The 14,305-nt window shown below is 38.9% G+C and overlaps 1 protein-coding gene and 1 pseudogene across 2 annotated transcripts in view; one reads left to right on the top strand and one right to left on the bottom strand.

Moving 5' to 3' along the window:
• The window catches only part of RAB18 (RAB18, member RAS oncogene family), a 52,813-nt gene extending 44,639 nt beyond the window's left edge, over window positions 1–8,174 (top strand). Inside the window, exons 4-7 of one of the 2 annotated variants that reach the window (XM_066384543.1) lie at window positions 954–1,026; window positions 3,553–3,671; window positions 4,101–4,167; window positions 5,909–8,174. In XM_066384543.1, coding sequence (XP_066240640.1) covers window positions 954–1,026; window positions 3,553–3,671; window positions 4,101–4,167; window positions 5,909–6,084 — 435 coding nt within the window. In that variant the 3' untranslated portion in view covers window positions 6,085–8,174. The remainder of the gene's footprint in view (window positions 1–953; window positions 1,027–3,552; window positions 3,672–4,100; window positions 4,168–5,908) is intronic. The other variant, XM_066384545.1, reaches the window with a different exon arrangement.
• Window positions 2,244–3,429, bottom strand: LOC136405608 (iron-sulfur cluster assembly enzyme ISCU pseudogene; annotated as a pseudogene).
• Window positions 8,175–14,305: the final 6,131 nt, after the last annotated feature.

The raw sequence follows: 14,305 nt of genomic DNA, 5'->3' as shown, positions 1-14,305 counted from the left end.
GAATAGTAAATATTTAGTCCAACCTTAAGGCAGGCTGTATGGCAGTCCATAAGTGAAAGGGCCTGGCTGTGGTCTAATAACACTTTAGTAAAACTTTATGTAATAAAACAGGTGGTGGGCTAAGGCATTAAATTGCCATCTGCTGCTTTGCATAAACTTAGGTACCTTGAAGCTGCAGTCCAAAGATGGTAGAAAAAAGGCAGGAGGAACCATCCTGAAAGTAGAGACTTGTTAGTTTTCTTACTTTTTTTCCCAACAGAAGTTGAGCGCTATCTTGTGGCAATACTTTTTCCCTGCACTGAGGTTAAACTGGTGACTAAGCAGATGAGGCTCCTTCCTTGTGAAACCCTCATTTTCCACTAGTGTACATCTTTTATGTTTATTATTCCTGGCATGAGTCAGAAAGAAGGAGTGGTTTGGTTTTATGCATTTTCCTAAAAGAAGATACATAGAAAACATTTTTAAAAGTCCATCCTAAAAGTTACTACCCTAAAATAAGACGCCCCTATAATGCTCTTCAAATAGTTGGTTCTCAACCTTTATTCTATGTTAGAATCACCTGGGAAGATCTTAAGAACTTTCCTCATTCCCTAGACCAGTTAACTCAGAATATTTGTGGGTTGGACCCAGGCATCCAGGTTTTTTGTTTCCTAGGAAACTTAATTGTGCAGCTAGAATTGAGAACCATGGCTTTCAATAAAGTGTGTTTCATGTGTGATGAAAATCTTAAATCCAAAGTGGTAGAACACCTTTACTTATTTGCATTTTTTAGAGACAAGTCAGCATTTAATTTTATTTAATGTAACATTTTTCATGAAGAAAATACATCTTATTTAAATTTCAAATGAGCTTTTAATAATGCTGTTTACTTTCTACTCTTAAATTAGTACTTATGTTGAATGTCTGTTGTTTATACTTTGTTTTCTTTAATAGTAATTGATTGTCACTTTTAGGATACTGCTGGTCAAGAGAGGTTCAGAACATTAACTCCCAGCTATTATAGAGGTGCACAGGGTGTTATATTAGGTAAGTTTTTACTTTAATATGCTTTTTTAAAAATAGTGTTGTTTATTACTAGAATTTTTTATTTTGCTTATTCTGTAAAGGTCAGTAAGTTTTTGTTTTGTTTTTCTTTAGGGCTGCTTTATGTAACTTGATGTTGTATTAACTTCATTTAATATTAATGAATATTGACTCTTTTAAAATTTATTTTCAACCTTTTGTCCAGTAATTAAAAAATAAAGATCATACTTATTTGATTTAAGAGCACATGTTAATAAAGAAATAATTGAGGATAAATCCACATATAGCTGGTCTTAGAGTATCAGAAACTGATCTTCTGTTAGCTGCATTTTATTAGTCCTAGATGATAGCAGATAACACTTAACACTATTTATTCATAATCACACAAAATTTAAAAACCAAATTTGGATTCTCAGGTGTAACTTGTTGAAAAGTGCTTGTCCTTTTTTTTTTGGTCTTATATTTTTTAATATGTTAATATATGCAAATCTGTTTTATGTAAAATACTTGGCTCTATCAAATAATGATATCAAGACATTCTTTTGGTAATTCCTCCAAGTAGATGCAGGTAAATTAGATCTTTGTGCACTTGAGACATCTTTGTGCACTGAGATTTCATTACTGACTTCAGTTTTGAGGCCTGTTGGGAAAACAGCTATGTTAGGCTTGCTTGCTTGCACTTTGCGTGATTAGTTTGTGAGCCCATGGCAGAGTCACATGTGTATAACCTATATTAGGCTATGGGTGCTTTCCCATGGCGCGGATCACTTGCCCGCCACTGTGAGGGATCATTTGACAGATCGCTTGCCTGCTGCCACAAGGAAAGGTTTTCCCCTGCCTGTTTGCTCCCCCACCATTGTGAGATTCTAATAAACAGGAATGGCCCACCACTTTCCAGCTCTGTTCTGCAGTTCCTCTACCAGCTGTCCAGATCCAGTGTGAGTCTGCCTGGTCTTGGCCACTGGCATTACAATTCAAAATATAAACAAATTGGGTTTAGATGGTAAAAATGGGCTGAAAAAACCCACAGGAAACAACAATTAAACTGTATATTTAGCGTGCAGTAGAGCCACAATGTGGACAGCAAGTGTTGTGGGTATCGCATTGCTCTTTCATTGTAATGCAGGAGGGACTTTTGAAATCTTTGTTTCCTGCACAGGTTGACTGGTCGGTGGGTAGGCAAGCAGCTGATATGTCCTGCTAGAGGCTTAGCCAAGGGCTTATTTCTTCTCCACCTCTCCTTTCTTGGGTTCCTGTTACTGGTTCTAATCAGCAAGGCAGCCTTGATAGCATCTTCAGCCAGCACAGAGCAGTGCAGTTTCACAGGGATAAGGCACAGTTCCTTGGAGATATCTGTGTTTTTGATGGTCAAGGCTTCCTCCCTGTCTTCCCTTTCAGCCATTCAGTGGTGGCTAACAAGCTGGAAGCAATTGCAGAACCACAGCCGAATGTTTTAAACCTGGCATCCATGATCTTCCCCATTTCATCCACTGGAATCTGTAATTTCATGCATCTCCACATGCTGGAGCCCCCACAGATCCAGTTCCAACATTTTTAGATGTCTTATTGAGAGACCCCACATTTCTGGGATTTTTTCATAATGATCAACAACCTTCCTGTGAAAGAGCTGGCCCAGAGCTGAGCACTGCCTGGCCGGGCTCCGGAGCAGACGTGCCTGCACAGCCCACCTCAAATGGCCGCCGCTATCTTGCAAGCTTGCTGAAAAGTACTTTTTTTTTTTTTTTTAAATAATTCATTTTAGAGAGGAGAAGGAGAGTGTGAGAGAGAGAAAGGAGGGAGGAGCAGGAAGCATCAACTCCCATATGTGCCTTGACCAGACAAGTGCAGGGTTTTGAACCAGCGACTTCAGCAGAAAAGTGCTTGTTCTTAATATGGTTTAAGGTGAATATCGATCAGTTGTAGGGAGAATTCTTTCATATTGTGACTTGTGAGGCTTTGGTTTTATTTCTATTAATTTGACAGTGAGTCTTATTTTGGTTTTAGCATCTCCTAAGTTTAGGAAATACTGTAAATTAATAAGGCTCTCTATGATAATGTGGAACAGTGTGAAAGTGATCACAGAGGAAGGTAATCAGGATTCCATTTGCTAATTTTACATAGTTTTTCAGATTATGATCTTTGTAAGAAACAAATTAACAGGGTCATAGATGTTTAAGTTCATATAAAATTCTTGGTATTTTTGCCACAGTTTTGAACCTGAGCACTTGGACACACTTTCTTTTGTTGTAAGGAAGAGGGCCCAGCAGTTTTTTTGCTGAAATTAATTTTCAGTTATCACACAAGTTATCATTTCATTCCTCTTATAGTGTTTGTTAATAAAATTGAAATGTGTGCATGCTTGTATTTTTTTCTTGTACTTGTTTCTTCCATTTGATTGGTAAACATCAATGACTTAAAAAAATAGACTTGCCTATATAGTAATGTTAGCTCCTATTTACATATCAGAAATATGATATCATTGCTTCTTATTTTTAAATGCTTAATTATAAATGACTCTTTTTACTTTAGTTTATGATGTCACAAGAAGAGACACCTTTGTTAAACTGGATAATTGGTTAAATGAATTGGAAACATACTGCACAAGAAATGACATAGTAAACATGCTAGTTGGAAATAAAATTGATAAGGTAAGAAGTTAGATACTTGGCTCTTTGGCTCTGTGTTTTGGTAGTTTTTCTTATTATTATTGTCTTTTTTTTTTTTTCTGAGAGAGACAGGAACATCGAGCTGCTCCTGTATGTTCCCTGACGGGGGAATCGAACCAGCAACCTCCATGCCAGGATGATGCTCCAACCAACCAAGCTATTTGACCAGGGCTTAATTTTTATTGATTTTTTTTTTTTTTTAAAGAGAGAGAGCAGAAGAAAGAGAGAGGGGAATGGAAAGGGAAGCATTCATTTGTTGTTTCACTCAGTCGTGCATTCTTTGGTTGCTTCCTGTGTGTCCCCTGACCAGGGATCAAACCCGCAACCTTGTCTTTTCCTGATGATGATCTTAACTGACTGAGCTGACCAGCCAGGACCTTGGTAGTTTTAATCTTTGCATCTGTCTTTTAGGAAAATCGTGAAGTTGACAGAAACGAAGGCCTGAAATTTGCACGAAAGCATTCCATGTTATTTATAGGTAGGTGTGTGAATATTTATGTTTTCATTATTAAGGAGGAATTTAAAAATGAAATCTCTTCTAAATTTTTCTCTATGAATTATAAATGATATGTATTTAGTTCATAGTTGTACTGTAAACTAACTATAGAATCAGAGACATCAGTTGTTATTCCACTTATTTATGCATTCATTGGTTGAGGCTTATATATGCTCTAACTGGAGATTGAACCCACACACAACCTTGAAGTATCGGGACAATGCTCTAACTAACTGAACTACCCAGTCAGGGCTATTTTTCCTTCTGTAAGAAAAAATAGGAACACATTATATGAAGTCCTACAGAACACAGGCAAATCATTCCTCTCAGTATGCAGTGCCTTTCCATAAAGCCAGGCTCCAGTACTAAAGCTGTGCCTTGTTGGTTCGTGTGCTTTCAACAGTGATACCACCTGGGAGCTTGCTAGAAATGTTTCATCTCAGGAGGTCCCCAGATTTTCTGAATTAGAATCTGCATTTCAATAAAATCTTTTTGTGACTTGTATATGCACATTAATATTTGAGGAGCATGGTAGAGCAGGGGTTAGTAAACATGTGGCCCCATCATTTGTATTGGACCACAGCCATGCCCAGTCACCTACGTATTGTCTGTGGCTACTTTTGGGTTCCTGGCAGAGTTCAGTTACAACAGAAACTGCGTGGCCTACAAAGCCTAAAATATTTACTCTCTGGCCTAAATTTTACAAAAAAGTTTGCTGATTTCTCATTTAGAAAAGTGAACTGCCTGTGTCAGAAAAACCTGGGGAGCTTCTGAACCTTATAGGTCCTGGGCTTTGTCACAGGTCTGAAGGAGGGCTTATAAAGTAGTATATGAAAACCACTGTAGTTAATTCTATTGGGAAGCCAGTTTTAGGAATGGCCAAGTTAGCTGTTAGAATTGACTAGGAATGAAGAAATGGATATGGAAGAACATCATATAGGTAGAAGCAGGTGGTATAAGTGGAAGGCATAGTGAGTTTCAGAAAAGAAAGGAACTGAGTATTACCTCTGCTGTGTACTTGCTGGGTGTCCTTCATTTCAATATCTGTTCATCTATTCAATAAATATTGTTTGAACACTGAGGATATAATAGTGAATAGAACAAACAAACTCCCTGCCCTTAGGGTGCTAATGTTGTAGTATGGGAAACAGCTAAATAAGTAAGTAATGCTGTGAAGGGAGTGGAACAGTAAGAGGAAAGGGAGGGCGACAGGCTGGGGACTGACTGGGGAAGGTTCTTCAAGGCAGTGCCATTTGAGCAAGAATCACTCAGATGAAGACTTTTAGAGGGAGATCAGCTCAGGCTAGAGAATAGCAAATATTTCCTGAGGTCGGAACCAGTTTAATGTAGTTAAAAAAGAAGAAGCTTGTAGGCTGGAGCAGTGTGTTTTTGGGGAAAGGGAGGGTGGTGATAATTGGAGATGAGATTTAAAAAGGTCATGCTGGACCTCTCTCTTACAGTAGCCTGAATGAATGACGCCAGTGGCTGTGGCTGCAGTAGCAATGGTGGTGATAGAAAGTTGACAGATCTGGGAGGTGCTTTGAAGGTAGAGCTGACAGGCAGTGAGAGTTGGGGGAATTCACGAACATTGAACCTATGGGAAGAAATTATTAATTTGGCTCTTTACATATTGTTGGCCAATATTTATGTCATAATAGTTTCCCAGAAGAACAGGAGGATGACCAGAAAGGAATATGCTAAGACATTTTCTCTCGAATTTCAGAGGCAAGTGCAAAAACCTGTGATGGCGTGCAGTGTGCCTTTGAGGAACTTGTTGAAAAGATCATTCAGACGCCTGGACTGTGGGAAAGTGAGAACCAGAATAAAGGAGTCAAACTGTCACACGGGGAGGAAGGCCATGGACGAGGAACCTGTGGAGGTTATTGTTCTGTGTTATAAACTCTGGGAAATGCCATCTCTTGCATATTTGATCAGATAGTAACATCTTTCTGTATATAAACTCTTTAACTGCTATTTTAGGGACCTTGCAGTTTGCACATATTTGTTTTGTATCATGGCAGTAAATATTTGCAAGAAATTCCACGCAGTGGCTTTTCCAGGTAAAACGTTATGGTTAAGCATGCACAGTTTGCAATCTACAGTTTTTTTCTGTAACATAAAATTGGTGTACCTTTATGAGTACATTTGATTTTATGATTTACATTTATCATGTGATTTTAAAATCCACCCATCTAATATGCATTGAGAACAAGGTCTACTTTTGGTCTTCGTTTTGCTTAAATACGCCTATCAATTACTGAATTAATTGATATGTAGAACTCCTAGAACCACAGGGGAGATGACAGGTGTCGTCAACCTGGTGAATTTCTTCAGGAATAACAAAGAGCATGATTCCACAGCTTTCTAGGATTTTTGCTGACAGGTTCTCTTTTAATACTAAGCAAAATTCCTTTTACAGGATGCAGTCCAGGCCAATTTATAATTAAATCTCTGTTCTGATGATACTTCTAAAATAGCATTGGTATGTTAAAGAAGTTTGGTCTTACCTTTTAATTTACTTCAATGAGTAGCTCAGTTGCTTAACTGGAGTTTTAATTGTGTGATATGTACATTATGTACATTGAACTTACTACTCTCTGTGCAGCGTTTTTAGATATATGGTGTTTAGCAGAATGGCAATAAGGTTTTCCCCCATTTTGGTTTTGGAAGGACATGAATAGTGTGTTTATGTATTCATGTTATTACTTACACTTTTAAACCAACACTTTTTTTCTATAAATGTTGGTGGTGTTTGCCCAGGTGCATCTATTGTAGCTTGTGTCATGTTTATGAATATCTGTATCTTATGACTTCCATAAATGGCTTGTTATATCAAAGAACCTATGTCTGTGTTTTCAGGGTTGGGGAAAAAAACACTAAATGACAATTTAAGAAAGACTTATTGCTTCCAGATTTTGATGTGTGTGGAAAAATACTGTTGCAATGAAAATCTTGTTAATTTATTGTAACAAGTAGTCAATATTTTATCAAAATCAACTTGTACAGACTAATAAATTTTTCCCACAGTGTTTGATTTTCTAACCTTTAGCTATTGTACATTGTATATTTTCTTTACTCATGTAATTTAATTCATTGACTTCTGCTATGTAAGCCCCCAAATAAGTAATTTATCTCTTTAGGCTGGTCACTATAATACCCTTCAGTAAGATTCTGATGTTAATTTCTGGGCAGTTCTTGGGATGCAGTTGCAAAGGATAAGCATTTTTGTGAGTCATATTTGAAGTAGATATGATAATGGATTTACTTTAATTTGGGTTCCTTCTGAAATGTTCACCTTCATATAAGCAAGCAAACCTTAGATTATACTTGGTTCACACTTGTTAGATCTTATTACATGTGATTAAAGGTTTCACATAATATGTTTTTTACCAGGTATAAAACATTTACTGCTTGAATGTTGGAAAACGGTAACCAACACATGTATTTAGAATCTGGTTTAAAACTGTGGATTTGTATGTTCATGTAGTGTCTTTCTGTTTATTGCCTTTTGCTCCTTGGGCTATATAATAACCTTTCTGTACAGTGATTGTTCCCTTGATTTGGTCAGAATTTGGACACTTATGAGTAACTTAACTTTTAAAAACTAATTTTGTTTGATTTATATTGTAACCTTTTATAGTTTTGAATAAATATAGCTTGCTTTCCCTAGATGCATTTGTGTAGGAAGTAGTAGACATTTCTGGTATTCTCATTGGCCGAGACCCCCTGAATAGAGTGTTACTCAAGTTCTGTGGCTTTCACTTTATATTCTTGCTGCAAGCTTACTGTTTCAGATTGGAAGTTTTCCAGGTGATGTATTTATAATATCTAAATTAGTCACTGAAAGGGTTTTGTTAATTTTTCTTTTGTAATCATTTGAAGTAGTTTTAAAGTGATTTTTGCAGACGGTGCAAATTAGGATATAGTGTTTGTGTTCTAGGAATACTGACATGGACCTAAGAAAATAAGTAAGTAATAGTTAGCATTTATTGAAGTTTCCTTGGTGTGGGGTGCTGTTCTAAGTGCTGGATTATCTCCTGAAACCTCACAGCAACCTGAAGAGATTGGTTGGTACTCCTATTATGCCCATTTTAAAGATGGGGACAATGAAACACAGGTATGTTAGGTAGCTCCCAGTGATCACAGAGCTAATCAATGGTGGGTTGGATTGCATCAGTGTGCCTCACTGCTGAGTGCGTGCTCTTAACCGCTGCTCCCTCGGCTGTGACTAGTTGCTGGCTCTGTGTTAACACAGCAGGGTTGAGAGAGTTTCCCTATTTCTTATCGTTCTTTTTAACTATGTAATAGAAGTACTTCATATAGTTTGGGTTATAGAGTAAATCCCATTGATGTAAGCCAGCCATTTTTAACCAGAAAGTTAAGGTAGTGGAGTAGTTGTCTCTTAGTGGAATGAAGATCTCTGGCTTGGTACAAAGTCAGGGATTTATGGCACCTTAACTTCCTATTCGTAGTTGGATTTGAGAAAAATTAAACCTGGGAACAGTCTTTTCAAAGTCAAAATCTGGGGGGTATTTTCATTTCAGGTACTTAATTGTCATCTACAAATTCACACTTGGTGTCGACTTTGTAATTGAGTGTAGTGGAACGGACTTCACTTTGATTCATTGTAGTTTGCATACCTAAGAAATGTACATGATTCTGTACAAAGTGTGGCACTGGCCCCATAGCTCATAAGAGCATCCTTGTTATGCCCCTACTTATTCTACCTGTAGGATGGCACAGACCTACCTCATAGTCATAATACCTTCAAATGCAGTTTAGTGTACTGTATATTTATTTCTGGGTCTCAGAGGACTGGAGTAATCCTGTAGGTACTCTGTAGATTGTTAAGTCTTCTCCATATTCAAGCATTATGCTTCTATGTCTTGAGGTCTATTTTAGCAGTCCTACTTAGGAAGTTTTTTGTCCTTCACGTATTTTTCCTAGTTGGATGTGGAGTAAAAGCATTTAATCAGATTTCAGAAGACATAGTATGAGTTCTGACCCCAGTTATGCCAAGGTTAATCTGCTATGGGCTTCTTCCTGGGTTTTGTCCAGGAATGTTGAAAGAAGAGAATAGAAATAGATAGGCTAAGCCAAGACTTCAAGCTAAGGAGTATTGATTTACCTAGTAATCTCTGATTTGTTTTTTCAAAATGGAAACATCTATCAGGTTGGAGGGGGGGAAGGGCAGTCAGTCAACTTCTGTAAAGTCAGAGGGCTTTACATTTTACTAGTTGTTGCTAGCTTTTTGTTTCTAATTTTGGTGTAACATTTGCTTAAGTGCCTTTCAGTTCAAACTAAGTTGTTTGTATACAAGCAGCTTTCCAACAGCAAGGAGAGCTCCTGTTCTCAGTCCTGCCTCCTCGCCATCTCTCTCACACACACAAATAATATTTCTTTTTTAATTAACCCAGGAAGCAACAAATTATGTGATTTTATTTGTATTTCTTTGAATACTACTGAGATCGAGCATTTTTAATATTCTGTTGGGTGAATTCCTTGTTCATGTAAGTTGTGGTTGCTCTTCTGGCGTCCAGATCCTTCTGTCACGGTACCACCCACTTTGCCTTTGGTGCTGCCCCCCGCCCCCATGAACACACATGTGGTTTAGATGGGATTGTCACGCCTCTAGCTCTAAGTTAGCCCAGTGACTTTCACTGCCACACACACAGTAAGTGGTTCAGGGATAAGTGCCTGACCCAGATCGGGCTGCGTAGGTACAAGGCATTTGCTGAGGCTTCCTCAGGAGCTGCTGACGAAGACACCTTCTTGGGGATGGTGTGGTGTGAGAATTCTCCACTGACCTTGCTATTGTTCATTGTTCAACTGTAAAGAAGCCAGCCCGAGGGCAGTACCAAGGAAACAAGGGGTTCCCACTGGAGCCCTGACACAATTTGGAACCTCAATCAAATTGGAACTAAAATCAGATTGTTTCTGGACTTTTCACTTATGAGAGCCAATAAATTCTCTTTTTGGTTAAGCCAGTTTGTGTTGGATTCTTTTTTTCTCACAACCAACCAAATGTATGCTGTCTGATGAATATCACTTGAAAAGCCGTTACTCTTAAATAACAATATTTTAGTGGGGCTACTTTCATATATTTCTTTGTGTTTATATTCATATAAATGAGCTTCATACGTGTGATTTTAAGGACCTCTTGTTTGATAGGGTCTCATGTGTTTTGGTTTAATTTTCTCTGTCACTGGAACTCACTGTTCCCTGTCCTGAGGAAATCAGCGTTACTGCTTGCCGGGGCACCCTCTCTTCGTTTCTCATGCCTCTGTAATCGGAGTTAAATATGCAGATATGTTAATTTACTCTTGTTTATTTTACAAAACAGTGAGATCACCTATATATCTCTGCATGTTTCTGAGTTTTTTGTTTTTTGGAGGTTTTTGGGTTTTTTTAGCAAGAGGGGGATAGATGAGAAGCATCAACTCTTAGTTGCATCAACTTTAGTTGTTCATTGATTGCTTCTCATATGTGCTTTGATGGGGATGGGGATAGGTCAAGTCGAGCCTCTGACTCCTCACTCAAGCCTTGGGCTCCTCACTTAACCTTTGGGCTCAAGCCAGCAACCATGGGGTCATGTCTATGATCCCACACTCAAGCTGTTGAGCCTGCCCTCAAGCTGGTAACCTCGGGGATTTGAATGTGGGAGCTTAACATCCTAGGTCGACACTCTATCCACTGTGCCACCACCGGTCATGTTGCTGTTCTTATCTAACAGTGGATTGCGGAAGTCCCTCCAGGACAACTTCGATTCATCTACCATTGGCTTCAGTGATTGTTTTTAAATCTTTAATAACTTTGAATTCACTATTGCTTATAACACAAGATAAGGAGTGATCTTATTCATATGGAAGCCAGTTGTGCCAGCACTATACATTGAATAAACTATCTCCCACTGAGCTAAAAAATACCACTTTTGTCCTAGATAAAATTCCCATAAAAACTAGAGTCTAAACTGCTCACAAAAATTAGGAGATATTTCAAAATGAATATGAAGCTATAAAATATCCTCTAATTTTTGTGAGCACTGTACATTTTGGCCTTCTATTTTATGGTCTCTTAATGTTGGAAGGTAATGTGTTTCAGTTTAATTTTTTTTTCTTAAATCCTATGTGTTTCTTTGATGCTTTGAAAACATTCTCAGAGGGGCTCTGCAGATGTCATCAGATTGCCACAGAGTCCTGGTGAAACAGTTTTGATGATAGTGGTTCTGTAATATCCTATATGTATGGCTAGCAGGGCAAGTCCTTTCTCACTCTTTTTCAATTTGTTTTTTATATGTGTGTCTTAAAGATCACTTTATTATCCTTTGCCCATTTTGTTTGTGTGTAGTTTCTTCTTTTTAAACTAAAATTTCTTTTAAACTAAGATGAATATTAATCTTTTATCATTAAAATATATTGCTAAAGTCTTCCAACCAATGGTTTGTCTTTTGAATTTGAAATATTATATAATTAAAATATTTTAAACAAAAAATTTAATTATTTTAATCAGTTCTTAAAGACTGGGATTTTGCCCTGGCCGGTTGGCTCAGTGGTAGAGTGTCGGCCTGGCGTGTGGATTTCCCGGGTTCGATTCCCAGCCAGAGCACACAGGAGAAGCGCCCATCTGCTTCTCAAGCCCTCTTCCCTCTCACTTCTTTCTCCCTCTCTTCCCTTCCTGCAGCCATGGCTTGATTGGCCCTAGGTGCTGAGGATGGTTCCATGGCTTCCGCCTCAGGTGCTAAGAAGAGCTTGGCTGCTGAGCAATGGAACTATGCCCCAGATGGGCAGAGCATCGCCTGCTATGGGCTTGTGGTGGATCCTGGTTGGGATACATGCAGGAGTCTGTCTCTGCCTCCCTTTCTTTCACTGAATTAAAAAAATGTGGGATTTTTATTGGAATCCCATGTTATTTGTGCATTGATTATGAGAAAACTTAAGATTAAGGCTTGCCATTAGGAAACAGGATATCTTTCTGTCTATATACTAGTTTTTAATGTTTTTTTTTTTTTTATTATTATTCATTTTAGAGAGGAGAGGGAGAGACAGAGAGGAGAGACAGAGAGAGAGAAGGGGGGAGGAGCTGGAAGCATCAACTTCCATATGTGCCTTGACCAGGCAAGCCCAGGGTTTTGAACCGGCGACCTCAGCATTTCCAGGTGGATGCTTTATCCACTGCGCCACCACAGGTCAGGCCAGATTATATACTAGTTTTTAAATTTAGCGTTTTTTTTACATTGTTCCTGAACCTTCTTTTTAAAACTCATTCCTAGAGATTTTTTTCCCTTAGTGTAAATAGAATTGGTTTTCTCGTTTCAGAATCTATGTAGTTTTTGCTAATTAGGAAAAACTGTTGACTTTTTTATCTACCCAGCTACCTAATCAGTTTGGTACTTGGATCTAAACTAGGGTTCTTTAGTTTTCTAAGTGAAATAGCAACAATATAATTTTTAATTTTTAAAAATATGTTTAGGGGAAGTTGCCGGCATCTGTTTTGTTTCTTTTGAGTCTGTTTCCTGACAAAATGGAGGAACCATGTACCCATTTCAAAACCGCTGCTAAGCAATACATACTTCAGCCTACCGCAGGGGCAACTCAGGTCCAGCTTGTCTGTCAGCGGAAACAGCTCCTCCCCGCTCTCCGTGGCCAGGGCTCTTGGGTTTCCATAAGCCAAGCTTTCCCTAGCATTGCTTTTTCTTCTGTAGTCATTGTGAGATTGGACTGTTGTTTCTGTTGTTGCTAACATCATGTTTTTTCCAAAGTCATACATTGGGGAAAATTCTTCTTCTACATGCTGGCATACTTACTTTTTAAAAATGGGTATTGTTTGTTTGTTGCAAGTTTCCTACAAGTCAATATAGCATAATTGGTTAAGTGGCCTTTTGGAATCATGGTCAGCCCAGATCCCAGCTCAGTTATTATACTTCTGTGTGACCTTGGTCTAGTTACTTAACCTTTTGGGGTCTGTCTTCATATTGAAAATTGGATAATATACTCAAACAAAGGCTGTTGAAGGCATTCTGTGAGTTACGGAGTGTGAAGCTTGACACGATGCACTTCAGTAGGTGTTAGCTGTTATTAGTGAATCTGTTTTTTTTTTTTTTTTTTTTTTTCATTTTTCTGAAGCTGGAAACAGGGAGAGACAGTCAGACAGACTCCCGCATGCGCCCGACCGGGATCCACCCGGCACGCCCACCAGGGGCGACGCTCTGCCCACCAGGGGGTGATGCTCTGCCCATCCTGGGCGTCGCCATGTTGCGACCAGAGCCACTCTAGTGCCTGGGGCAGAGGCCACAGAGCCATCCCCAGCGCCCGGGCCATCTTTGCTCCAATGGAGCCTTGGCTGCGGGAGGGGAAGAGAGAGACAGAGAGGAAAGCGCGGCGGAGGGGTGGAGAAGCAAATGGGCGCTTCTCCTGTGTGCCCTGGCCAGGAATTGAACCCGGGTCCTCCGCACGCTAGGCCGACGCTCTACCGCTGAGCCAACCGGCCAGGGCCAGTGAATCTGTTTTTATGTTGTTCCTTAAGTCAATTTTTATAGTTCATGTAGACAAAATGATACAATTTTTTTCCTTTGAGGTTTAAAATTTTTCTAGAACAAAATTGGCTATATTCATTTGAAAATTATTTTTCTAAGATTAGAGCTTCTTGTTTTCCTTTTTTTTGCAAGCAGTCTGTGTGTGTGTGTGTGTGTGTGTGTGTGTGTGTGTGTATGTGTATTTTATTTATTTTTGCACGCAAGAGAGGGACAGACAGGGACAGACAGGAAGGGAGAGAGATGAGAAGTATCAACTCATAGTGACGTCACCTTAGTTGTTCATTGATTGCTTTTTCATATGTGCCTTGACTGGGGGGTTCCACTGAGCCAGCAACCTTTGGGCTCAAGCCAGCGACCATGGGGTCATGTTATGTTCCCACGTTCAAACCACTGAGCCCGCGCTCAAGCTGGCGATTTTGGGGTTTCAAACCTGGGTTCTTAGCGTCCCAGGCCAACGCTGTATTCACTGCACCACCGCCTGGTCAGGCATATATATATATATATATATATATATATATATATATATACACACATACATACATATAGATAGATATAGATATAGATTTTTTTTTTTAAACAGGCAAGAAG

Source organism: Saccopteryx leptura, chromosome 5 (assembly GCF_036850995.1).
Source record: "Saccopteryx leptura isolate mSacLep1 chromosome 5, mSacLep1_pri_phased_curated, whole genome shotgun sequence".
NCBI lineage: Eukaryota > Metazoa > Chordata > Mammalia > Chiroptera > Emballonuridae > Saccopteryx > Saccopteryx leptura.
Note: the sequence above shows the minus strand (reverse complement) of the source record. Positions and strands in the feature narration are given on the sequence as shown.